The sequence below is a fragment of the Chiloscyllium punctatum genome, chromosome 12 (assembly GCF_047496795.1).
Source record: "Chiloscyllium punctatum isolate Juve2018m chromosome 12, sChiPun1.3, whole genome shotgun sequence".
Taxonomy (NCBI): domain Eukaryota; kingdom Metazoa; phylum Chordata; class Chondrichthyes; order Orectolobiformes; family Hemiscylliidae; genus Chiloscyllium; species Chiloscyllium punctatum.
In genome coordinates, this window is record NC_092750.1 from 14,529,148 (window position 1) to 14,553,860 (window position 24,713).

The 24,713-nt window shown below is 41.3% G+C and overlaps 1 protein-coding gene across 1 annotated transcript in view; it reads left to right on the forward strand.

The window, feature by feature from the left end:
- Positions 1–33: 33 nt before the first annotated feature.
- The window catches only part of wdr82 (WD repeat domain 82), a 36,965-nt gene continuing 12,285 nt past the window's right edge, over positions 34–24,713 (forward strand). Inside the window, exons 1-4 of the mRNA XM_072581906.1 lie at positions 34–458; positions 4,502–4,599; positions 9,671–9,737; positions 13,073–13,172. Of these exons, the coding sequence (XP_072438007.1) occupies positions 298–458; positions 4,502–4,599; positions 9,671–9,737; positions 13,073–13,172 (426 nt within the window). The 5' untranslated portion in view covers positions 34–297. The remainder of the gene's footprint in view (positions 459–4,501; positions 4,600–9,670; positions 9,738–13,072; positions 13,173–24,713) is intronic.

Genomic DNA, 24,713 nt, shown 5'->3' on the forward strand with positions numbered 1-24,713 from the left:
TAGTGGCGGGTTCCCGCCATCTGCGGCTTGGGATCCACAATGCCCTGCGATGAGGGGGAGGGGGCGAAGCGGCTGTGGCCTTTGAGTCTGAGACGTGCGTCGCCATTTTGGCCGCTGTGTTTAAATATCGAGGGAAGGAAAGCGAGACAAACTTTCTCCTCCCCGGGCGCTGGGAAAAAAAAAATTAAAGGCGCTTTTCGCAGCTTCCTCCCCCTTTAAAACGTCCCATTCTTTCTATCTTCAACTTACCCCCCCCCCCCCCCCTCTTCCCCGCAAGCCCGGGTAAGGAAGGACGAGATGAAGCTGACGGATAATGTGCTGCGCAGCTTCCGAGTGGCTAAGGTGTTCCGAGAGAACACGGACAAGATCAACTGCTTCGACTTCTCACCTAACGGAGAGACGCTCATCTCCAGCAGCGACGATGACTCCATCGTCCTTTATGACTGCCAAGAGGGCAAGTGAGTGATATTACCACCCCCCCCCCCCCCCAACCCCGGTTCATTTGTCTATCACCCTCTCCTCTCAGGGATGGCCTAGCAACCCCCGGCCTTGGTTTTCACACAGATCCCGAGTTCGGTTCGCCTTGGGTGGGGTTGGGAGGGTGGTGCGGACTGCAGACTCAGTCAGCGATGAGGAGAAGATAGAAAGTTGCCTTAGATTATTAAATGGTTTTAGGAAGAGGGCAGTCACGCGTTAGAGGCGGGAAGTAGTGATCTGCAATACCATAAATGTAGGGTCAGAGATTATGCTCTTTCATCGTCTCTGATGTTCATTTTTCTTTGTAGCACAGAACGTGTCTGCAGGATTTCCTTCCGTAATATTGCAGGAAACAGACATTTAAGCTGGAAATAAGAGCCGGACAATTAAAAATGGGTTAAAAAACAATGACTGCAGATGCTGGAAGCCAGATTCTGGATTCGTGGTGCTGGAAGTGCACAGCAGTTCAGGCAGCATCCGAGGAGCAGTAAAATCGACGTTTTGGGCAAAAGCCCTTCATCAGGAATAAAGGCAGTGAGCCTGAAGCGTGGAGAGATAAGCTAGAGAAGGGTGGGGGTGGGGAGAGAGTAGCATAGAGTACAATGGGTGAGTGGGGGAGGGGGTGAAGGTGATAGGTCAGGGAGGGGAGGGTGGAGTGGATCGGTGGAAAAGGAGATAGGCAGGTAGGACAAGTCCGGACAAGTCATGGGGACAGTTACTGAGCTGGAAGTTTAGAACTAGGGTGAGGTGGGCGAAGGGGAAATGAGGAAACTGTTGAAGTCCACATTGATGCCCTGTGGTTGAAGTGTTCCGAGGCGGAAGATGAGGCGTTCTTCCTCCAGGCGTCTGGTGGTGAGGGAGCGGCGGTGAAGGAGGCCCAGGACCTCCATGTCCTCGGCAGAGTGGGAGGGGGAGTTGAAATGTTGGACCACAGGGCGGTGTGGTTGATGTTCCCTAAAGCGCTCTGCTAGGAGGTGCTCAGTCTCCCCAATGTGGAGGAGACCACATCGGGAGCAACGGATGTGATAAATGATATTAGGGGATGTGCAAGTAAAACGTTGATGGATGTGGAAGGCTCCTTTCGGGCCTTGGATGGAGGTGAGGGAGGAGGTGTGGGTGCACGTTTTGAAGTTCCTGCGGTGGTATGGGCAGGATGGGAGGGTGGATTGTAGGGGGGCATGGACCTGTCCAGGTAGTCACGGAGGGAACGGTCTTTGCGGAAGGCGGCAAGGGGTTGGAGGGGGAAAAATATATCCCTGGTGGTGGGGTCTGTTTGGAGGTGGTGGAAATGTCAGCGGATGATTTGGTTTATGCAAAGGTTGGTAGGGTGGAAGGTGAGCACCAGGGGCGTTCTGTCCTTGTTACGGTTGGAGGGGTGGGGTCTGAGGGCGGAGGTGCAGGATGTGGACGAGATGCGTTGGAGGGCATCTTTAACCATGTGGGAAGGGAAATTGCGGCCTCTAAAGAAGGAGGCCATCTGGTGTGTTCTGTGGTGGAACTGGTCCTCCTGGGAGCAGATGAGGTGGAGGAATTGGGAATGCGGGATGGCATTTTTGCATGAGGTAGGGTGGGAAGGGGTGTAATCCAGGTAGTGTGGGAGTCGGTGGGTTTGTAAAAAAATGTCAGTGTCAAGTTGGTCGCCATTAATGGAGATGGAGAGGTCCAGGAAGGCGAGGGAGCTGTCAGAGATGGTCCAGGTAAATTTAAGGTCAGGGTGGAATGTGTTGGTGAAGTTCATGAATTGCTCAACCTCTTCACGGGAGCAGTCATCAATGTAGCGGAGGAAGAGGTGGGGAGTGGTGCCGGTGTAATTACAGAAGATTGACCGTTCTACGTAGCCAACGAAGAGACAGGCATAGCTGGAGCCCATACGTTTGCCCGTGGCTACCCCTTTGGCCTGGAGGAAGTGGGAGGACTCGGAGGAGAAATTGTTAAGGGTGAGGATCAGTTCGGCCAAATGAATGAGTGTGTCGGTGGAAGGGTACTGTTGGGGACGTCTGGAGAGGAAAAAACTGAGGGCTTGGAAGCCCTGGTCATGGCGGATGGAGGTGTAGAGGGATTGGATATTCATGGTGAAGATGAGGCGTTGGGGGCCGGGGAAACGGAAGTCTTGGAAGAGGTGGAGGGCGTGGGTGGTGTCTTGAATGTATGTGGGGAGTTCCTGGACTAGGGGGGGGGGGGGGGGGGGAGAATGGGACAGTGTCGAGGTAGGTAGAGCTGAGTTCAGTGGGGCAGAAGCATGCTGCGAAAATGGGTCGGCCAGGGTGGTCAGGCTTGTGGATGTTGGGAAGGAGGTAGAACTGGGCAGTGTGGGGTTCCCGGACTCAGGTTGGAAACTGTGGGTGGGAGATCTCCTGAGGTGATGAGGTTCTGTATGGTCTGCGAGATAATGGTTTGGTGATGGGGGATGGGGTCATGGTCGAGGGGGCAGTAGGAAGAGGTGTCCTCGAGTTGGCGATTTGCTTCAGCAGTGTAATTTACCTGGATGGCCGAGCACATGCAATAGTTGAGGCGAATACCTTGCGTCTCAACAATGCAAAGGTTAACTATATATTTTATACATCGGTACAGAGCTGATACGTAAAATGGGACCCAAAATCTGGGCATGGTTTTGGTCTTGTGGTATCGTAGGTAGTGTCCATTCCTCTGAGGCAGCAGTCTGAATTTGATTCCAATCCCTGAACTTGTGGTAGCATCCCTAGCTCTGGGTCATTAGGTCTCGATTAAAGTCCTCCTTGTTGTGGAGGTGTGCCATTGCATGTCAGAACAGGTTGATTAACAAACATCTAAGAGAATAATGTTTCAGCTTTATGGGTTATTGCAACATGATGGTTGTGCCCAAAGGTTGAGATCAAAATCCCACAGAGGTTGATTTAAATTATTTTAGAATTATGACTTGATGGAAAAGTGAGAGGCATCAGTATTGAATTTCAGAATTTAAGTCTGAGATTACTGAAATCGCAGCTGTTTTTTGGAGTACATTTTACACAGATTCTAGAGGTAGAAGGGACAAGACTGTAGAATGGTTACCACACAAAGAGAAGCTGTTTATATTTTAGTACCTTAGGTGTTCTCCTTTTGAGAGCTGTATTAAGTTTTTAAGAAAATTGACTGATTTTTGCCATGTATTCTTTGCATTGTGTTTTTGCTGTGCCAGAGTTTTGTGGTCATTTTACATCAGTGTGTAAATGTTGGCAGGTTATTCCATTCTTGCAGATGGCCTCGGTTCTGTCTGTCTGTTGTTGTTTGTTTGTTTGTTTTTCCTCCATGCTGATTTCCCGTCTGTTACAGCTAATTCTGGAAATTTGATGTATAGCTCTATATTAATTTGGGTTACTCAGTTAATAAAAACTGTCATTTTGACAGAGGGCACTGACTGCTAACAGGAAATGAATTCTGTTTTGAAATAGTAAATTGTTTGATCTTCCTCAAGTGAAGTCGAGGGTGTAAGAACTGCTTCAGTACCTCCTGAGCTGTGCAGTTGACACTTAACATGAAATTGGGGTTTGCCATTCGTTTTGTTTTCTTTTTTACAGTGATAATGCATGTGGTTTGTGATTGTCATTGGTGTCTCTGTTACTGAAGTCAGGTCAGTTATTAATTAAGTCAGTCACAAGATATCCCTTAGTTGACCTAGTTTATGTTCTCTTTTGGGTGGTCTTGTGACTCGACAGTTGTATTTCTAACTCTGGATTGAAGTTCAAGTCCCACTGAACTCGGGGGTGTGTCCAAAACATACCTGAGCAGGCTTGTTTCTTTGTGGGTAAAGAAATACTTGACTGCTTTAATAAAATACAGCATTACATGTCAGTTATTTACTCAATGACATGCAGAAACATGCATTGATTTTTGTTGCCTTTTCTGATGTTTGGGCGCAACTAACTAAGGGAGGCCTTGCAATTAGACAATGATAAAAGGTGGCAAACAACAGTTCTGTGAACCTCCATGTAACTTGAGGTTAAGCTGGGCATCTTTTCTGATAAAGCTTAACATCATTTCATGTAATTTTTTTCTTACCTGTCAGACCAAAGAGGACACTGTACAGTAAGAAGTATGGGGTAGACCTGATCAGATACACACATGCAGCAAATACAGTGGTTTACAGTTCTAACAAAATCGATGGTAAGTTAGTTTGTGTTGTACAAACCTCTGGCTGTTTAGTTTCTCTTGCTCTGAACTTGTCAAAGACCGGGACATCCTTTGCATCTGTAAAATGAATTGTTGTATAAAGTTTGTATTTATCTGTTACCAGTGTATTAACACTTTTACAGAATTAATGTTTTGCATGCTTAATTAAATGTAGTTTTGTGACTTTTGTTTTGTTTGGAAGTCTCACCACCTCAACCAGGTTGGATCCTTTTGTTCTCAGTTTCCCATTTGAAACCTGTGCTTTAGTCCTGCCTGATGATTACTGGGTGACAAATGTGCATTTGAGCTTGCAATTTGGTTTTGAAAGCGTGTCAATCTTTTGATTTGTTATTTCAAAAAAAGACTTAATTACTAAATTAAGTTTTATATCGATTTGATCTGGAAGTTGAAAATTACAGATTAGTAGATATGTTGAATCAATTTTTGAGGGGGGAATAAACCAGTAAGAAATAGAGAGGAATGCTTTTTTTTAGGGCATTTGTTTTCTATACAAAGTGTTGATTGCTGGTCGGATACTGTTTGAAAGGAATGTAGCCAATCCTTTGCTTCATCAAAGTGTGCATTATTTACATGAGCCTTGTCACCAAATTGTTTTAGAGGAAAGAGCTGCATTCATCACAACGGAATCTTGTCTGATTTAGCTATTTTCCTTTTTATACACAAGGGCACTTTTCACAAGGGTGACTCTGACTCAGTGTGGTCTGATTCTTGACTTCCTTTCTTGATCCTTTGATCTGGGCGTTGAGCATCAAGAGGATGACAGCCAGTTGTGTTCAGTGTCACACTAGTTGGGCTTAGCTTCTTCAGCACAGAACAAAAATAAAATCATGCACTTAATTACAAAAACTTTTGCTCACGAGTTTTGGTAAGCTTTGAAATTAAAGAATCGTTGAATGTAAAGAGGCGTACTGAGGTGCAATTCCATAACTTGCTTGTTCTGTTTTTATCTTTGAGCATGTTTCAAGTGTTATCAATGCCCAATTTAAAGAGGAAACTAATGATAAATTTAAATATTATTTTGTCCTTATCTTGATATAGTGCATATTTTTGTTACACTGAGTTCTATTGAAACACAAAGTACTGCTTCGGATGAGGTACTAAGCCTAACCATGTGAGAAATGGGAAGTCACTTAGTGAAGCTGAATTGCCTTGGGAGTGCATGGAAAGTGAATAATGTTGATTCCTTTTTCTCATTCTGTTCTGTAGTATAACACCTCCTGAGAATAATTTGATCTGTAGGGACATGTTTGTAGCGGAAAATATTTCCACAAACCAGTCACGTGTAGTATTATTATAAATAACTAGGTTTTCATGGAAAATCAGATTTATAGTACTGCAGCACCATAGTGCCTCTTACTGAGTGGAAAGTCTCATATGCAATTGTCTTTGATAGAATTAGCATTGATCATTGTAGTTGGTGTATTATATTAATAATGGACAACTAAGTGTAAAATTTTATAAACTTGATTGCAATTTACATGAATTCTACAGTTTATTACAGTGAAACCTATAATCAAACGATGCTACCAAACAAATTGAAAAATTGCCATTTATGTCCTGTCCCTATAAAGCACAGCAAATCTAATCATGTTAACTGTGGCCCCAATGGCCTTCACTCATCAGCAAAATAATGGGTGATGTCATCATCAATGCTGTCAGGCAGCACTCACTCACCCATAACATGTGCACTGTGCTTGGTTTGGGTTCTACTACTCAGCTGTAGATCTCATTTGAGTCCAAGGCCCAGCAGAGAAAAGAGCTGAAAATCCAGAGGAATTAATTTAGTTGACATCGCAATAATTAATCTAGTGTAGCATTTAAGGAAATTTAGTAAAATAGAATTTAGTAGGAATCTGAATGGGGTCCCTTCACTGGTTACCTCACACAAGATGAAGGTAGTTCTGCTAATTGGAAGTTAACTATATTAAAAGAGGGTGTCATGATTGGACTGAGCCATCTTCAGCTGTTCATTGACTTTCTTCTCATCAGAAACAGTGATGCATCAATGCTCAATATCACTTGCAACTTCTAAGATTCAGTATTTTGAGCCTTTGTGCAACACAAGGATGAAGTTTTGACATTGGGTGAAAGTGGCACTTCAACAGTGCCTGCCCCTCGTGTAGTAAATCCTATCTGCAGCAAATGGGATTCTAATCATCACCCACTGACATGTAATGGAATTGCTATTCCTGAATCCCTCATTGTCAGCATTTTTGTTGTGTATCATTTGATCAGATACCCAATTGCACCAACCATATAATTGCGTTGGCTATAACAGCAGGTCAAAGGTTGGGACTTTTGACTCTGCAAACTCTGTTCATTCACCAATGTGCAAGGTACATATTGGAAGTGTGGTGTAATACTCTGTTGAATAAACATCTGAGAAACCTAGCATCTAGGACAAAACTGACTTGATTGGTACCCATCCACTGCCTTAAACATATGTCACCCCATATGCTTAAGGCAGTGGATGAGGTTAAGAAGTGATTTTTATAAAATCATGAGGGGCATAGATGAAGTGAGTGGCAAGGGTTCCTTTTTGCTATGGTGGGGGAGTTCAAAACTAGGGGGTTTACTTTTGAAATCTTTTTCCTCTCATCTTAACAAGGGCAACTTCTTTTTTTTTCCCCAAGAGTAGTTCATGTATGGAATGAATTGCCAGAGAAAGTGGTGGGTGCAGGTGCAGTTGGAATGTTCAAAAGATGTTTGGATAAGTTAATGAATAGGAAAGATTTGGAGTGGTGTGGGGCTAGTTTAGTTTGGGAACATGGTTAGCGTGGACTGGTTGGTCCGAAGAGTGTGTATCCGTGCTATTTGACTCCATAGCTTGAATCAGAAGACTTCAGTGCAATTTAAGATGAAAATGAGCATTGTGAAATCATAATCTGACAAGACTGTTGTCTGCAGCCATCAATAGCCATTTTCTTCCCACTTTTGCTAGCTAATGAGAAGATTTTATAATCAGCTTGGTATTTGGAGCCAGCAGAATGAGTGAAGCAAATTGTGTAGTTATTTTGATTATGTGGCCAGTCTTAAAACCTTTGTGCTTTTGAAATTGATGAGCTTTCTTATTAGGCACAATTTTTAAAAAAATGTCATTGTAACTCATGAGCATTTGTTGAACTTAGGTTTTGAATATCTACTAAAAAATGAGTTACAGCTGCTTTCTATTTGCAGTCCAGTGGTGGCGTTTCATGTCCTTGTTCTTATTCATTCAGCCAGTACAACAGATATCCATACGCTATTCTGCCTGTGCCTGTGCAGAGGTAGTTGTTTGTACAGTTTGAGGGTTTGTGACACCACCCGGTTGATGGAGATAACTGTACAAGCCACTGCCTTGCATGGGCCAGGGACCAGCATCGCCAATAATGGACCGTGAGCTGCTGCTTGGATGCATTCATTATCTTCGGAAGATTAAAGAATTCCACTCTTGATAAAGTTTTGTGAAGTTTTTTTCCCCAGCATGGAACTTTCTAAAACTTTTAAAAGTGTTATGTTACAAAGAGATTAGTGTTTTAATTCTTGTTGAATTATGCAGAGTGGGTAATCTTTTATAAAGTTAGTATTTTGTAGTATAAATTTATGATGAGGCTCCATTTCTTGTAGAAACTGTTTCTAATAAAAGTTTCAATTGACTGGAGGGTAGATGATTGATCAGACCAACGTTTAATTGATGGTGGATAAATGTAACTTGAGTTGTCAAAACTTAGTGTCCCATTTTGGGATGTATATGATTCTCAAAAGGAAAATCAATTTTTGAAAGCTGACATTTCCCATTAGAAAGCCCTGTTCTTTAGAACTAAGACATTGTACCAACCTTGCAAAATCTGCAGTTGTAATTGGAAATAAACAACTTCTTAAAATCAGTTCCCATCCACTGTAAACAAAAGTTTTATCCATTATAGGTCTAACAAAAGGCATCAGATTTCAGAAATTGTCTAAAGTAGCTGACTCTGTTGTTTTGGTGTACATTTCTTATTTGCCTACCTAACTAGTCAGTGTTTCAGAAAATTAATTTGTGAAGCACTTGAATGTTTTGAAATTGCTGTTACACAAATACAATAACAATTTCCCCTAATGACAATGAAGAATGCCCAAGGAACCATTTCCTTGAAGTAGTTTGTGATTGATATGAAAGGCCAGACTGAGGCAATTAGTTCCCGAAGACTAACCTGCATTTTGCCATCAACCTCCAACACCACCCCCCAATCCACCCACCCAATTACTTGCACTATCACTTCCGGGTGAAATGCTACCTCTAGGACCAAGCAATTGTGAACTTTGAAACAAACCAGTGAAACCAGACCTACCAGATTGCAGCACTGCTGTCCTACAACACCAGGGACCTGGATCTGATTCCAGCCTTGGGTAACTGTGTGGAGTTTGCACATTCTCCGTGTTTGCATCAGTTTCTGCTGGCTGCTTCAGTTTCCTCCCACAATCCAAAGATGTGCAGGTTAGATGGATTGGCTATGCTAAACTGCCTGTAGTGTCAAGGAATATGCAGGCTAGGTGGGTTAGGCAGGGCAAATATGGGGATAGGGTGTGGAAGTGGGTCTGGCTAGGATACTCCTTGGATGTTCAATGGGCTGAATGGTCTGTATCTGCACTGTGATCTGAGATCCTGAAGCTGCAACCATAATCCTTTGCATCATGTTCCAATACAATAAACAAGCACGGCTCAGGCTACAAGATGATCCAAATTTGTCACTTGGGATATTTAATGGAGCAAGAATGACATGCAATTACAGAGTAGTACCTCCATAAACACAACTCTTAACAAAATGTACAAACCAACTGAATTCATACAGAGCACAGTTCTGTTGCAATTCCAACATTTTGCTGAATGAGTCAAGTACCAAAGGATAAACCCAGGAATAAACTGTATTCTACCATTCTTTGTACAAGAACAGCAAATGCTGTATTGTTAATATAGGCAAGTTAGTTTTCTTCTAAGTCCTAATGAAGCATAAAAATGATCAAAATACAGGAACTAAAATACTGCAAATGTTGCTTATTTTTGCTTGTATTACATCCTTTTTAGATACCATCCGGTACTTGTCACTTCATGACAACAAATACATTAGATATTTCCATGGTCACAGCAAAAGGTAGGTGAAGTATTTGTATTGTTTTGCTCTACTTAGATTGAATTTTTCTGTGGGATAAACTTCAGTAATGATGTACAAAGAGCAGTACAGAACAGGCCCTTCAGTCCACCAAGCCTGCCTTTCTAAACTAAAAAGCTTTTTGTCTTTATGCAGTCCATATCTCTCTTCCCCCATCCTTTCATATTTTGTCAAGATGCTTCTTAAATATTGCTACTGCTACGTCTGGCAGTACATCCTAGGCATTTATAACCCTCTTTTCTTAAAAAAGCCTCTGGCGTCTTCTTTAAACTTCTCCATTTTATCTTAAAATTATGTTCCCTGGTAATTGATCTTTATACCCTGGGAAAAAGACTCTGCCTATCCATTCTCTTTCTGCCTCTTGTAAACCTCTATCAGATTGCCCCTCAGACATTCACATGGTCATAAACCAGTTCTCTTCCCCCCCCCCCCCCCCCCCCCCAATCTTTCCTCATACAAAATAGCCTCCAAACTAAGCAACATCCTGATAAACCTTTTCTGTACTCATTCTAAAGTCTCCAGATCCTCCTGGAGGTGTGGTGACCAGAAATTCTGTCTGCCATTTCTTTACCCAAGTCTTCAGCCTATCTGTAGCCTGCTGTATCCTCTGATCTTCGTAAGTTACCACATCTTCCCCCAATCTGTGAGATGTGCAAACCTAGTAATCAGAGCATGTCTACATTTTCTTCCAAATAATTATCCCAGCAGAACACCTCTTTTCTCATCTCCAGTCAGAAAAACCCTTCTACTGCTTCTTTGTCTTCTGTATCTATCTTACCAACTCACCATAGATCCCATGTGACTTCACTTTCTGCATCAGCCTTCCATGAGGGACCTTGCCGAAGGTCTTGCTAAATTGTGTACACAGCATTTATTGCTCTGCCCTCGATCATTTTTGATCCTTCTCAAAAATCTTGATCAAACTTGAGATGTAACCTCTCCAATAAAGTCATGTTCTGCTGTCTGTCAATAATAATAATCCCATTATTTTCCAAATGTAAATAAATCCTGTCTCTAAGAACCTTGTCCCATAATTTTCCTACCACTGACCTAAGACTTGCTGCCCTGAATTTAATGGATTATCCTTGTTGCCCATTTTAAAGGAACAATGTTGGCTATTCTCCAATCCTATGGGACCTCACCTGTGACTAAAGAAGATACAAAAATTTCATTTAAAACCCCAGTAGTTTTCTCCCTCTGTTCTGGGATAGATACCATCAGGACATGGAGACTTGCCTATCTTAATGCTTTTTAAAACATCCAGCACAATTTTTTTTTAAATATCGACATGTCTGACAATATCAATGTATCCCTCTTTCGACTCACCATCCACTGTCTCCTGCTTTGTGAATTCCAGTGCAAAGCATTTAAGGACCTCACCCACTTCCTCTTATTCCATGGATAAATTTTCTCCTTTGTCCTTGAGTGGATTCACCCTTTCCCTCTGTACTCTGTGGGTCCGTAGGTTCTCCTAATTCCCTGTTTAAGTTCTTCCCTGCTTTCTTTATGTTCTTTGAGACTCTGTCTTCAGTTTCATAAGCCTTAGGTAGGCTTCCTTTTCCTTTGACTAAGCTTGCAGTTTCTCTTGTTCAAAAGTTCCCAAATCGTACCATCCTTATTGTTTATTTTCATGGGAATATGCTGGTGCTGAACTCTAATCAACTGACCTTAGAAGCTACCCAGAAAACACACGTGAATTTGCCCTCAAGCAGCTGCCCCCAATCTACATTCACTAGTTCCTTCCTGGTATTGTCATAGTTAACCTTCTATCAATTTAATACTTGAGCCTGAGGACTGATCTTATCTATAACCAAGTTAAAATTTATGAAATTACTATCACTTCCCAAAGTACTTTCCCAATAACTCTAAATCACCTGGCTGGACTCATTGCCCAGAATCAGCCCTAATATGGCCTCTTCCTTAATTGAACTATTTATGAATTGCTTGTCATTTAATTGATTTGGATGAGAGTATGGAAGGCATGGTTAATAAGTTCATAGATAAAATTGGTGGCATAGATGTTGAAGGTTTTCTTGGGTTTTAAAGAGATTTTTATCAAATAGATCAATGGGCTGAAAAATGAGCAGTTGAAGTTCAGTTTGGATAAATGCGAGAGATTGCAAGAACAAACGGGTCAGACTTAAATAATTAATGTTAGTATTGTTATAGAACAGAGGGACGTAGGGGTTCAGATTCATCATTCTTTGAAGTCTGCATCACATTTAGATTGTGGTTAAGAAGGCATTTAGCGCATTTGTCGTCTTTGCTCAGTCCTTTTGAGTATAGGTGTTAGGAAGACATTTCAGATTGTGCAGGACATTGGTGAGGCCTCTTTTGGAGTACTGTGTCCAGTTCTGGTCACCTGTTATATGTGGGATATTATTAAGCTAGAGACTTATCAGAATGTTTCCAGATGTAGAAAGTTTCTCAGTATGGAAAGAAAGATTGGATGGGCTGGGACTTGCTTTACTTAAGCATAGGTTGAGAGGTGACTATTTATAGAATCATGAGCGGTATAGGTAGGGTTAATGGTAGGTGCCTTTTCCATAAAATGGGGATTTCAAAAACATGGGGCATATATTTAAGGTGAGAGGAGAGAGATTTAAAAAAGATGTGGGGCAAATTTTTACCACAGCAGATGGTGGTTTTAGTGTGGAATGAACTTCCTGAGGATGTGGTGGATGCAAGCAAAATTAGTGTTTTAAAAGACATTTAGATAAGTGCATGAATAGGAAAAGTTTGGAGGCATGTGGACCAGGTCCAGGCAGATAGGAATTATTTAGTTTGAGATTATGTTCGGCATAGATTAATTGGATTGAAGGGTCTGTTTCCATGCTATATGTCTCTAAGAAATCCTTGTGGACACACCTAACCCGGATGTTTCTTTTGGCCTGTGTCTCAAAGATGTTTGATCATTTTTTTAAAAAAAAGTTCTGACAGCCTTCAGAGACTTTGCTTGTTCTTTATTCGAGAGTCTGTGTGCTCAAGTTTGTTTTTTACCAAAGAGCATCACTGTCCAGCTAGATGTTAATCATTGTTTGATATACATCTGTATTTTGATCAGTGTTTGCTGAATATTCAGTATGATGCAATAGTGCTTATGACCTTACTCCAAAACAATGCCCCCCCCCCCCCCCACCTCAGTTTTCAACTGCAACAAACTCATTTGGAAGATTGATTGCTTCAGGACTCTACAAGGATATTCGATACTTTGAGAAATTTTGCATTTAAGCAAATATTATATTGCACTGTGTAGAGATGTGAAAATGTATTTTGCAATCCTTGCATTGTACTTACTTTCCTTTTGTATGCTTTAGGGTTGTAGCATTATGTATGTCTCCTGTGGATGACACTTTCATGTCTAGTTCCTTGGATAAAACCATTAGACTGTGGGACCTTCGATCACCCAATTGCCAGGTATGTTCTTCTAACTGACTTGAACAACAGCTTTAGGGAGAGAAAGCAGTAACTAGGAATTTGTAGTAATTGCTTCAAACTACACTACATGCTTTGAGTGTAATATGGGCTGACATTTTAGGGTAGTGCAGAGTTTTGAACTGATACATTAACATGGTTCATGTTGCATGTCTTCTGAAGGGCCATTTTTAGCACTTCCTCTTTTTTTAATTTCAGATTCCTTGCATTCAAAGTTTTTGGTACTCATGACTATTATTTAACTAATAAAAGAAGAAAACAGATACAAAAGCAATAACACTAATGTAGGATTGATGAGAAATATTACAATATTAAAAAGGTGTGTTCTAAGGGGGTACAGTAAATGTTTTCAAGGTTTAGCTGGAAAGCCCTAAAATTGGAAGAAGTTTGTAGAAGTTGAAATCTGTAAAATCACCCACTTCTCTTAATTGGGATTGTCATAAGACGTGGAGTCTGAGGACAATATTGACTAGTTGACTACCATATACACTGTAATAGTGTATATGCCCCACTAAATCTGAACTCTATTTACATATCACTACTCGCCATCCCTCTCAAAGGCCATCTCTCTTCTTCCCTACTCGGTGTTGTGTATTGTCTGCTTCCTAGCACATTGTAACACAAGGAGGCAATGGATATTGGGCATGGTTGCAGCAGTTGTCAGAGGCTGTTTCAAAATGGTAGCACTCTGGTTACACAACCAATGTTGGCCCCACACGAAATAATGCTAAAGCAAAATTCCCAATGCCCAGTGCTTTGCCATGTAGAAGAACATGCATAGATTTTAGGTTTTCAGTCGGTTGGAAGTTTTACTAGTGTATAAGTGAATCCCTGACTTTTTGCATTTTTAAATAAAAAACTGGTCAGTTACGCAAGTGTTCAACCAGAACATAACTATCTTCAGTTTGAAAGCTGCATCACCCTGGAGTGTTTACATTTATTAAGGTCAAAATGTCTGCTTAGACAATTAATTTAACTATTTGAACCCATGCAGTAATAATAACGCATTTTCCCCATATCATTTCAGCTTCTGACATCAATATAAGTCTATGCAGGTCATGATGGCTGAATTTATAAACTAAAGTTAACATCCTGCACATTTAATCCAAACACACTGATTTGACTTAATAAAGCAAAAAGATTTGATCTCTTGCCACTTATACCTAAGTATGGTGAAGTGCTTTGTTTACGAGCAGTACAGGCAGATCATGGTAAGCAAGGACATATAGATCATGGGTGGGGAAAAATACTTGGACAAATTGAGGCATACAGGTTACACTGCACAGGACATGCACTCGGCCAGAAAAACGTTACCAAGATCAACGTTATTTGAAGTTAATGCCCATTCATTGTCTAATAATTGCAAGGTAGAGGCTGTTCTTGAACCTTACTAAGTTTGCAGATGACACCAAAATTGGAGGTGTAGTGGACAGCGAAGAGGGTTACCTCAGATTACAACAGGATCTGGGCCAGATGGGCCAATGGGCCGAGAAGTGGCAGATGGAGTTTAATTCAGATAAATGCGCGGTGCTGCATTTTGGGAAAGAAAATCTTAGGACGTACATACTTAATGGTAAGGTCCTAGGGAGTGTTGCTGAACAAAGAGACCTTGGAGTGCAGGTTCATAGCTCCTTGAAAGTGGAGTCGTAGGTAGATAGGATAGTGAAGAAGGCATTTGGTATGCTTTCCTTTATTGGTCAGAGTATTGGATACAGGAGTTGGGAGGTCATGTTGCTGCTGGACAGGACATTGGTTAGGCCATTGTTGGAATATTGCGTGTAGTTCTGGTCTCCTTCCTATCGGAAAGATGTTGCGAAACTTGAAAGGGTTTAGAAAAGATTTACAAGGATGTTGCGAAGGTTGGAGATTTAAGCTACAGGGAGAGGCTGAACAGGCTGGGGCTGTTTTTCCCTGGAGCATCGGAGGCTGAGGGGTGACCTTAGAGGTTTAGAAAATTGAGGGACATGGTTAAGATAAATAGACCAAGTCTTTTCCCTGGGGTCGGGGAGTCCAGAACTAGAGGGGCATAGGTTTAGGGTGAGAGGAGAAAGATATAAGAGAGACCGAAGGGGCAACTTTTTCCACGCAGAGGGTGGTATGTGTATGGAATGAGCTGCCAGAGGACGTGGTGGAGGCTGGTATAATTGCAACATTTAAGAGGCATTTGGATGAGTATATGAATAGGAAGGGTTGGAGGGATATGGGCCAGGGGCTGGCAGGTGGGACTAGATTGGGCTGGGATATCTGGTTGGCGTGGACGGGTTGGACTGAAGGGTCTATTTCCATGCTGTACATCTCTGACTCTATGGTGCCTGTTCAAGCTGTATCTTCTCCCTGATGGAAGAGGTTGTAGGAGAGCATTACTGGTGTGCAGTGGGTCTTTGTTGCCAGCCTTTCCACGGCAATGACGATTGTAAATGGATGGGAGGTTGGCTTCCATGATGGTCTGGGCTGTGCACACAACAGTCTGTAGTTTCTTATAGATCCCGGGCAGAGCAATTGCTGTACCAGTCTGTTAAGCACCTAGACAGTGTGTTTTCTGTGGTGCATCTGTAAATTTGGTGACGGTCCTAATGGAGGACAAGGAAGAGGAGGCATTGTTGAGCCACCTTGACTGTCACATCTCTCTGGGAAGCCCTGGGCAGGTTGTCTGTCATAGTCATTCCTGGTAACTTGATACTGTCCTCTCAGCCTCTGCTCTGTTCATGTAGATGGGCATGTGTTCTCTTCCTCTTGTTTCTGAAGTCAATGATCAATTTAAAAAATTTTACGAACTTGAGGTTATTATTGCACCACGTCACCAAGCCCTCTATCTCCTTTGTGTTCTGACTCAATGTTTGATAACCATTCTACCACGGTGGTGTTGAAGATCTAGACCCCTCCAGAAGGGCCCACTTGGTTCGAGATTGGTCAAAAGAATCGCTAGGAGTATAGTCTGTTTAAAGCAAGGTTACCAGTTTAATAAATTAAGGCAGCCTGGTGCAGATTTGTCCAGCAATACTGAGGTTAAAAGCTTCTGTGTTCCGTGGAGAAATGGTGCAATTACATTTGAAAATTACACATTATTTACATTTTTTTAAAAGAGTACAGCCTTAATTACAAGAAAAGACTAATCACACATTAATAAGGTGACATGATTTACAGCAGGTTAATCCAATGATATTTCCTGAGAAAGGGTTCTTAATTAAAAGAAAAATCCAATCAACTGTAATTAGGTGACATGATTGACAGCAGGCTAATCCAGTGATATTTCCTGGGAAGCAGATTGTTATACACACAGAATCACACCATGTTTGCCAATTCAAGGTTAGTTCAAATACCAAATCGCTGTCTTATAATTCATATTTTGAAAAATCCATTGTATGCTCTTGCCTTCGATTTAGCTTAACTCTGCAAAGCAGCAGTACGAGTTCAGAGTTTTGTGGTTAATAAAAATTTACGTATACTTCTGACAATAGCCTAAATTCAAATTTTAGTTCCTCAGTGTCATCAGCAAACTTGTGGACTGTGTTCATTTGGAATCTAGCTACACAGTCGTGGGTGTACAGGAGAGGGCTGAGATCGCATGTTTGGGGGACTTCTGTGTTAAGTGTTATCATGGAGCAGGTGCAGTTGTCCATCTTCATTGATTGCAGTCTATGGGTCAGAAAGCTAAGGATCCAGTTTGAGGGCAGAGCTGAGACCTGGTTTGGGAGTTTTGAGATCATTCTGGTGGGCATAATGGTGTTGAAGGTTGAGCTGTAGTCTATGAGCAGAAATCTGATATGTCCAATAGGCTTGTCACTACAGTAATGATTGTAATCAAATTAATCCTACTGGCAGTCTGATCTCCCAGACCTGGCAATCAGCCCCATAATATGTCGCTTGTTCATGTGTGTGTGCCCATAATCTAAAAGCATGGTAAGCTGCAGTCCTGGTGCCCTGCCTACCTATGGTAACCCTGAAAGGCTAAGATATTTCGAAGGTTTGAGCAAACGTGAAGCTTGCTGTTTTATGCTACTTGCAACATATGTAATGGTTGATACAAACAGGACTCTGCCATCAAATAAAAAGCCATTCTGTGTGTCATACAAATGAGTAGTGTGGCATGTGAATTTCATGAGTATGATACCAGTTATGTATGCTGTATGTCCTGAAGACTGACTGATCATATGAAGCAGCATAGCATTTGGCTGTTTGCAACAAGTAAGGTACTGGTCTCCTTATCCAATTTGTGCTTGCAAAACTCCAGTGTCTTGAAAATAAATGTGATTCTGCAGTTAGTTAGAGTGATGGATAATCCTGTTTTTAAGAGTAATTGCACTGAAAATCAGTGGGTTCAGTTGGGTTCATCCAGTAGTGCACTTGCATGACCTGGAAGCTATATATTAATAGGGCCTTGTTTGCAGTGAGAAAGAACATGGACACAGTGTACCTGTTTCAACGCAATAAAATGGAAGACAGCCAATTGCTGGTTCATTGATCAGGACACTTAAAAATTGATCAACCCGTCTGGTGTAAATTTTAACAAAATCTGGCACTCGAGTATCAATCTACAAAATATCCATAGTGCAAGAGGAAAAGCTTTGACACAATGTCTTTTTCTTTACAGCAATGCTCAAGTTCTGTACTATCAAAAGGGCTATAATGATTTGAGCACATCATTTGTTATTGTGTAGTGCCTTGTGTACTGGATGATGTGCTTCTGTCCTTATTAAATAAATATTCAATTAAGTAGTGTCAATAGAAGATGAACTGGTATGAATATTTCATAGGTTGCCATAGCACTAAATTAGTAACACTGATTTGCTTTTGGCTTTGATCTTAAAAATATTGTGGGAAGGAGTGAGCAACAGAGAATTTTGATTTGCAGCCTTTTGCACAGGTGTAAAGTATCCTTCGTATTGAAGCTTACTCTGACAGAACTCTGCTTTTGTTAAATCATATTTCATCGTTCTTCGCTCAGTAAATAGGCAAATGATAATCTGTAAGGATGTGAATTGCTCTTTTCTCCCCTTCCATAAATTTTTAGCATGAGCAGGCTTCAGACTTAATTTTTGTTTCTTTAAAAAGATGATTTTATCATAGCTTCAATTCCCACTTACCCAAGTAACATTCCTTGCTTAGCAGGACTTATCTATCTTTGCTTTAAAAATGTTCAAAGATTCTGCTTCCATCACTCTTCCATCAAGAAAGTTCCAAAGTGGCTTTTTTTCTCTGACAAGAAATATAGCTTCATCTATTTTAAACGGGTGGATCTCTTGTTTTTAAACAATTGGCCTCATTTTAGATTCTCACATAAGAGGAAACCTCTCTCCTTCAACTTGTGAAGACCCATTAGAATCTTTTTGTATGTTTCAATCAAGTCAGCTTTAACTCTACCAAGTTGCAGCAGATACAAGTGTAGTTTCTGAAAGCTTTCCTTGAGAGAGCAAGAGCTCCAAATATTAATCTGGTATAACTTCACTGAATTGCAACCACATTTTTAAATTGCTCATGGGATGTGGATGTTGCTGGCTAGGTGATATCTTTGCCCATCCCTATTGGGCAGTTAAGAGTCACCCACATTGCTGTGTCTCTGGAGTGGCACGTTGGTCAGAACAGGTGAGGGTGGCACATCCCCCTTCAGTGAGCCAGCTGGGTTTGCAAGACAACCAGCGATGGTTATGTGGTCAACATTAGGTCAGATTTTATTGAATTAAAACTTCACCATCTGCCATATCATCAGAATGTGGTTCTGGATTGCTAGTCCAGTTGCATTACCACCATGCTACTACCTCCCCTAGAACCTTTATAATCTTTCTTAAATTAGGTGAACACTGCTGTGTTCCAAATGTGGTTTCACCAGTGTCATAGGACAGGCATATGACATTCAGCCTCTCTTCTGTTCTACCATTCATTTGAGACCATGGCTGATATCTGGCCTTACTCCATTATCTGTTTGTGGCCCATATGTCTCAACATCTTTTTGCTTTAACACAAATTTATCTATCCTTGATTTAAAGTTAACAATTGATCATGCATCTTCTGCCATTTGTGGACGAAAGTTCCAAACACCTACAACCCTTTGTGTGTTGAGTTGCTTCCTCATATCTCCTGAACAATCTGGTCCTAATTCTCAGACTATGTCCCCAGTTCTAGAATTCCCAAATCAGCAGAAATAGTTGTAGACTTCAATCAGATCACCCCTTAACTCTAACTCTAAATTCTAGAGAAAGCAGGGTTAATTTGTATAATCTGTCTTTGTAACTTAACCCCTGAAGTCTAGGTCGCATTGTTTCGTCCAAAATGGATAACTTAACACTTTTTTTTACATTGATCTCTGTCTGCCAGAGTTTCTCTCTTTTACTTCATCTATTGATATTCCTTAGAAATATTATGCTGTCACCTATGATTCTGCCTAAGCTTGTCATCAGCAAGTTTGGATAATGGATAGAAAGTCTTGTACCAAGTCATTAAGAAATGATGTGAATAACTGATGCCCAATTACAGATCTCAGTGGACACATTCTGCCAATTTGAGTACCAACTCATTCATGTTTTCTGTCACCTACCACTCGACCAATTTCCAAGTCTTGAGTAATTTGCTTTCAGTTCCATGGGCTTCTACCTTGGTTAATAGCATCTTATGTGGGACCTCATCAAATGCCTACTGAAAGTCCACCTAAACAGCAACTATTAACACTCCTGTCCACTACTTTTTTTTTCTGAAGAGGTGACTAATCAGGTTTTTCAGGCATGACCTACTTATCAAGAATCCATGCAGGTCCTTCCTGATCAACTGAAGATTTCCTAGGTGATAAGTTACCCTTTACTTGAGTATTCACTTCAGCAATTTCCCTATCACAGGTGTTAGGCTAACTGGTCTGTAATTTCCTGGCTTGCCTTTTTTGCCTTTCTGAAAAAGTGTAGTGACGTGCAATTTTCTAATCCAGAAGAGTGACTCCTGTATCTGAAGATCTCTTAAGATTCTAGTGTCTGCAATGTGCATTCTTGCTTCCTTTCCACATGTTTGGGTGGAAGCTACCAGGTCCTGGGGATTTGACCTATTTCTGTTAATTTCCTCAGTAGTGATGTTAAACTTAAATTGCTGATCCACAATTAATTTCGTTGGTACTTCTGTATATAGAGGCAAAGTAATTATTCATCATGTTTGCCATTTTCCTCATTGACAGTAGTCTCATTTTCAGTCTTTGGTAGGTCAACATTGCTCCTTATGATCCGCTTTCCCTTTATATAACATCAAATTTTTGCTTATTTATTTTGTTGTCCTGACAGGTTGCTTTTTCATAATTCCTTTTATTAGCTCTAATAAGTTTTGATGTGGCCCATTGATCTTGTATCTTTCCCATTCAGCAGGATCTGTCCTTTTTTGTCCATCTGTGTAAATCTTTTTAGTTTTATATTGTCCATGTTTTTTTTTTCTGTCAAGTGGACATTTTCCATCTCTAAGCTATAAACTGATTTTGTATTGTTAAGTATTTCTTCAAACATTCTCCGCTGTTCAGTTGTTGCACCCATTAGTAGACTTTTCCCCTTTCACTGTGGACAGTCTCTGGTCTCATTGAAGTCAACTAGGAGAAAGTGAGGACTGCAGATGCTGCGGATCAGAGCTTAAAAACGTGTTGCTGGAAAAGCGCAGCAGGTCAGGCAGCATCAAAGGAGAAGGAGAATCGACGTTTCGGGCTTATGCCCAAAATGTCGATTCTCCTTCTCTTTTGATGCTGCCTGACCTGCTGCGCTTTTCCAGCAACACGTTTTTAAGCTCATTGAAGTCTGCCTTGCCTAAATCTGAAATTCGAGTAGCTGATTTATACTTTCCACTTTTCATGTGCTACATTAAACTTGATCATATGTTCGTGCACAGTTCAGTTAATCATTAAACCTGGCTCTTAACTCATTACCAAATCAAATATTGCCTGTTCCCTTGTATCCAGGAAATATTGCTGTAGAAAACTATCCTGGACATGCTCCAGAAAGTCGCTACCTTTTCTGACAGGCACTTGTATGCTTCCCACAGACTGTTAAAGGTACCCCCCCCCCCCCCCCAATTAATACCACTGTGGCTTTGCTACATGCTTGTATAAATACAGAAATTAGGCTATCGAGCAGTTCAGAGCTGCTGGGTATGTACACTACACTTGTTAGAATTTTAACCCTTTGTAGTTCCTCAGTTGCATCCATACTGTCTCCACTGCCTTAACTGTTATTACAATCCCTCTCATCAATTAAGTTTGTTTCTAATCAGCAAGGCTACTCCTCCACATCTGCCATTTTCCGCCTGTCCTGTAAATCTTTATAACCTGGTATATTTATTTCCCAATCCTGACAGTCATGCAGTCATGTCTCTAACTACTGTAATATAATCTCTACTTTGAATTTGTACTTGTAGTCCATTTAATTTATTCCTTTGTACTCTGTGCATTCGTATATAGAATTCTTACTTAGAGTCAAAATCCTACAGCACGGAGGCAGGCCTTTCAGCAAAACTTGTCCATGCTGACCAAAACGTCCATCCACGCTAACCCTGTTTCCGTGCACTTGGCCCATATCCTTCTAAACCTTTCCTTTCCATGTATTTGTCCGAATGCTTTTTAAATATTGTTAATGTACCCACCTCAACCACTTCCGCTGGCAGCACATTCCATACCACCCTCTGTGTTTTTAAAAATAAAATGCCCCTCCGGTTCCCATTTATTCTTTCCCCTCTTACCTTAAATGATGCCCTCTAATCCTTGATTCCCCAACCCTGGGAAAAAGGCTGAGTGCATTCACCCAATCAGTTCCTCTCATGATCTTATTCGCTTCCATAAGGTTCCCTTCCTTAAGGTTCTCCTGCGCTCTAAAGAAAAACATCCTCGCTTATCCAACCACTTCCTATAACTCAGACCATGAGTCCTGGCAACCTTGTAAATTTCTTCTGCATTCTTTCCAGTTTAATAACATGCTTCCTATAGCAAGGTAACCAAAACTGAACATAATACTCCAGGTGTGGCCTCACTGAAGTCCTGTACAAGTGTAACATAACTTTTGAACATCTTTCTTCGATGCCTTGACTGATGAAAGTCAGTGTGCCAAAAGCCTTCTCTGCCCGTGACTGCACTTTGAAAAAAAGCTATGCACCTGAACTCCAAGGTCTCTCTGTTCCACTACACTACTTAAGGCATTACCATTTTCCATGAAGCTCTTATCTTGATTTGATTTTCCAAAATGCAGCACCTTCCACTTATCTATATTAAACTTAATTTGTAATCTCTCTGCTCACTTCCAGCTGATCAAGGTCATGTTGCAATTTCTGATAACTGTCCTCACTGTCCATGATATTGCCTACTTTAGTGTCATCTGCAAATTTAGTAATCCTGCCTCATCCAAATCATTGATATAGATCACGAATAGCAATGGGCCCAGCACCGACCCCTGAGGCACACCACTAGTCACAGGCCTCAAGTCCGACAAGTATCCTTCCACTATTACCCTCTGCTTCCTACCATCAATTCAACTGTATATACAATTTGCCAGATCTTCCTGGATTCCATGCAATCAAACCTTCCAGAGCAGCCTACCGTGTAGAACCTTATCGAAGGTCTTAGTGAGATCCATATAGATTGTGTCTACTGCCCTGCCCTCATCAACCTTCCTGGTCACTTCAGAGATCTCTGACAAATTTGAGAGGCATGATCTCCCGCTAACAGAGCCATGCTGACTACTCCTAATCAAACCCTGTCTTTCCAAATGAATGTACATCTTATCCCTCAGAATCTTCTCAAGCTATCATTGGTCTGTAGTTCCCAGGTTTTTCTTTACAGCTCTTAAATGAGAGTATAACATTTGCTCCTCTCCAGTCTTTCAGAATCTCCTCTATGGCTAACGGTGATGCAAAACTATCAGCCAGGACCTCAGCAATTTCTTCTCTCTCCTCTTGCAGTGTTCTTGGATATATCTGGTCAAGATCAGGAGATTTATCCATCTTCTTATATTTTATTATGTCCAACATTCTAATATATCTCCTCTCCTGTGATATGGACTGTCTCCAAGATATCATCATTAACGTTCCCAAGTCATTTTTTCTTTTCCACAATAAACACAGACAAAACATTCATTAAGGACCTTGTCCATCTCCTGCGGTTCCATGCATACATGTCCAATTTGGTCCTTATGGGGTCCTATTCTTTCTCTAGTATTCTTTTTCCTTTAATATACTTGATGAATCTCTTTGAATTCACCCTAACCTTCTTAGCCAAAACAATCCTGTGCCTCCTTTCTGCCCTCCTGATTTTTTCCTCAGTTAGCTCCTGTATCCCCTATATTCCTCCACGGATTCATTTGATCCCAGCTGCCTGTACCTGAGCCATGCCTCTTTTTTTTTTCTCTCTCTCTCTCTCTCTCTGGTTAAAGCCTCAATATTTGTGTCATCCAGGGTTTCCTACTCCTGGCAGTCTTGGCCTTCACCCTCCCAGGAACATATGGACCTTGAGTCAATAGATGTGAGGGCTGAGAAAGCACAACAGGTCAGAAAACATTTAGGGTATGCTTTTCCAGCTTTGCGTCTATTGCTTCTGGCTTCTAGCATCTGCAGTCCTTGCTGTCTCCATGTCGACCTTGAACTCTAGCTCTCACACTTTTAAAGAACTCCCACCTGCCTGAGGCCCCTTTGCCTGCAAACAGACAACTCCAATCAACCCTTGCAAGCTCCTGTCTAACGCCATCCAAATTCACCTTGCCCCATTTTAAAAACTATTTGGGCCATGCACTATCCTGTCCCTCAACACTGATGCCTTTATTCACCTGCTTATTATTTCATCACCAGTTATAGTCTTGCCATTTCCTGCCAGTCATTAAGTAAGATACCTGCCTGTTTATTTACTCTCTGCCCTGTTGCTTGATTTTAAACTGTATTGACTCTTTTTATTCTCACCCCAACACCTTTCCCAATTGACTAGTTTAGCCTTTCCTCTAGGACTTTGGACTCGGATCAGTTCAGGTGCAGCCTTTCCTTTTGGTATAGTTCCTTCCTGCCCCAGTACTGATGCCAGGGTCTCTCAAAATGAAACTCCTCTTTCCTGCACCACTCCTCTAGTGTTTACTTTCTTTTTAACTTTGCTGGTTTTCATATACTCTGGTCACAGTGAGGTTTATGACACTCAAGGTCCTGTTGTTTAATTTTGTTCCTAATTCCTGTTTATCCCCAAACAGAACATCTTGCCTACTCTTACCTTTGTTGGTTCCAATATGGACCACAACAATTATATCTTTCCCCTCCCCCACATAATCCTTTCATGTCAATTCAGAATGTCCTTTGCCTTGGCACCAGATAGGCAGCACAACCATGTAGGATTCTTGATCCTGTTTACAAAAGGATGCTATCTGTGTCTCTATTTTACCCAGTGTCTTTTACAACTGAAGTATAACCTCCCTATTTCCTTGCAATAAGCAATGACATTCTAGTGGCTTTCGTAAGCATTGCACTACCTGCAGACTAACATTTTTAAAATCATGCACGAGATACTCAGATTTCTCTGCTTCTCAGATTCATGAACTCTCTTGA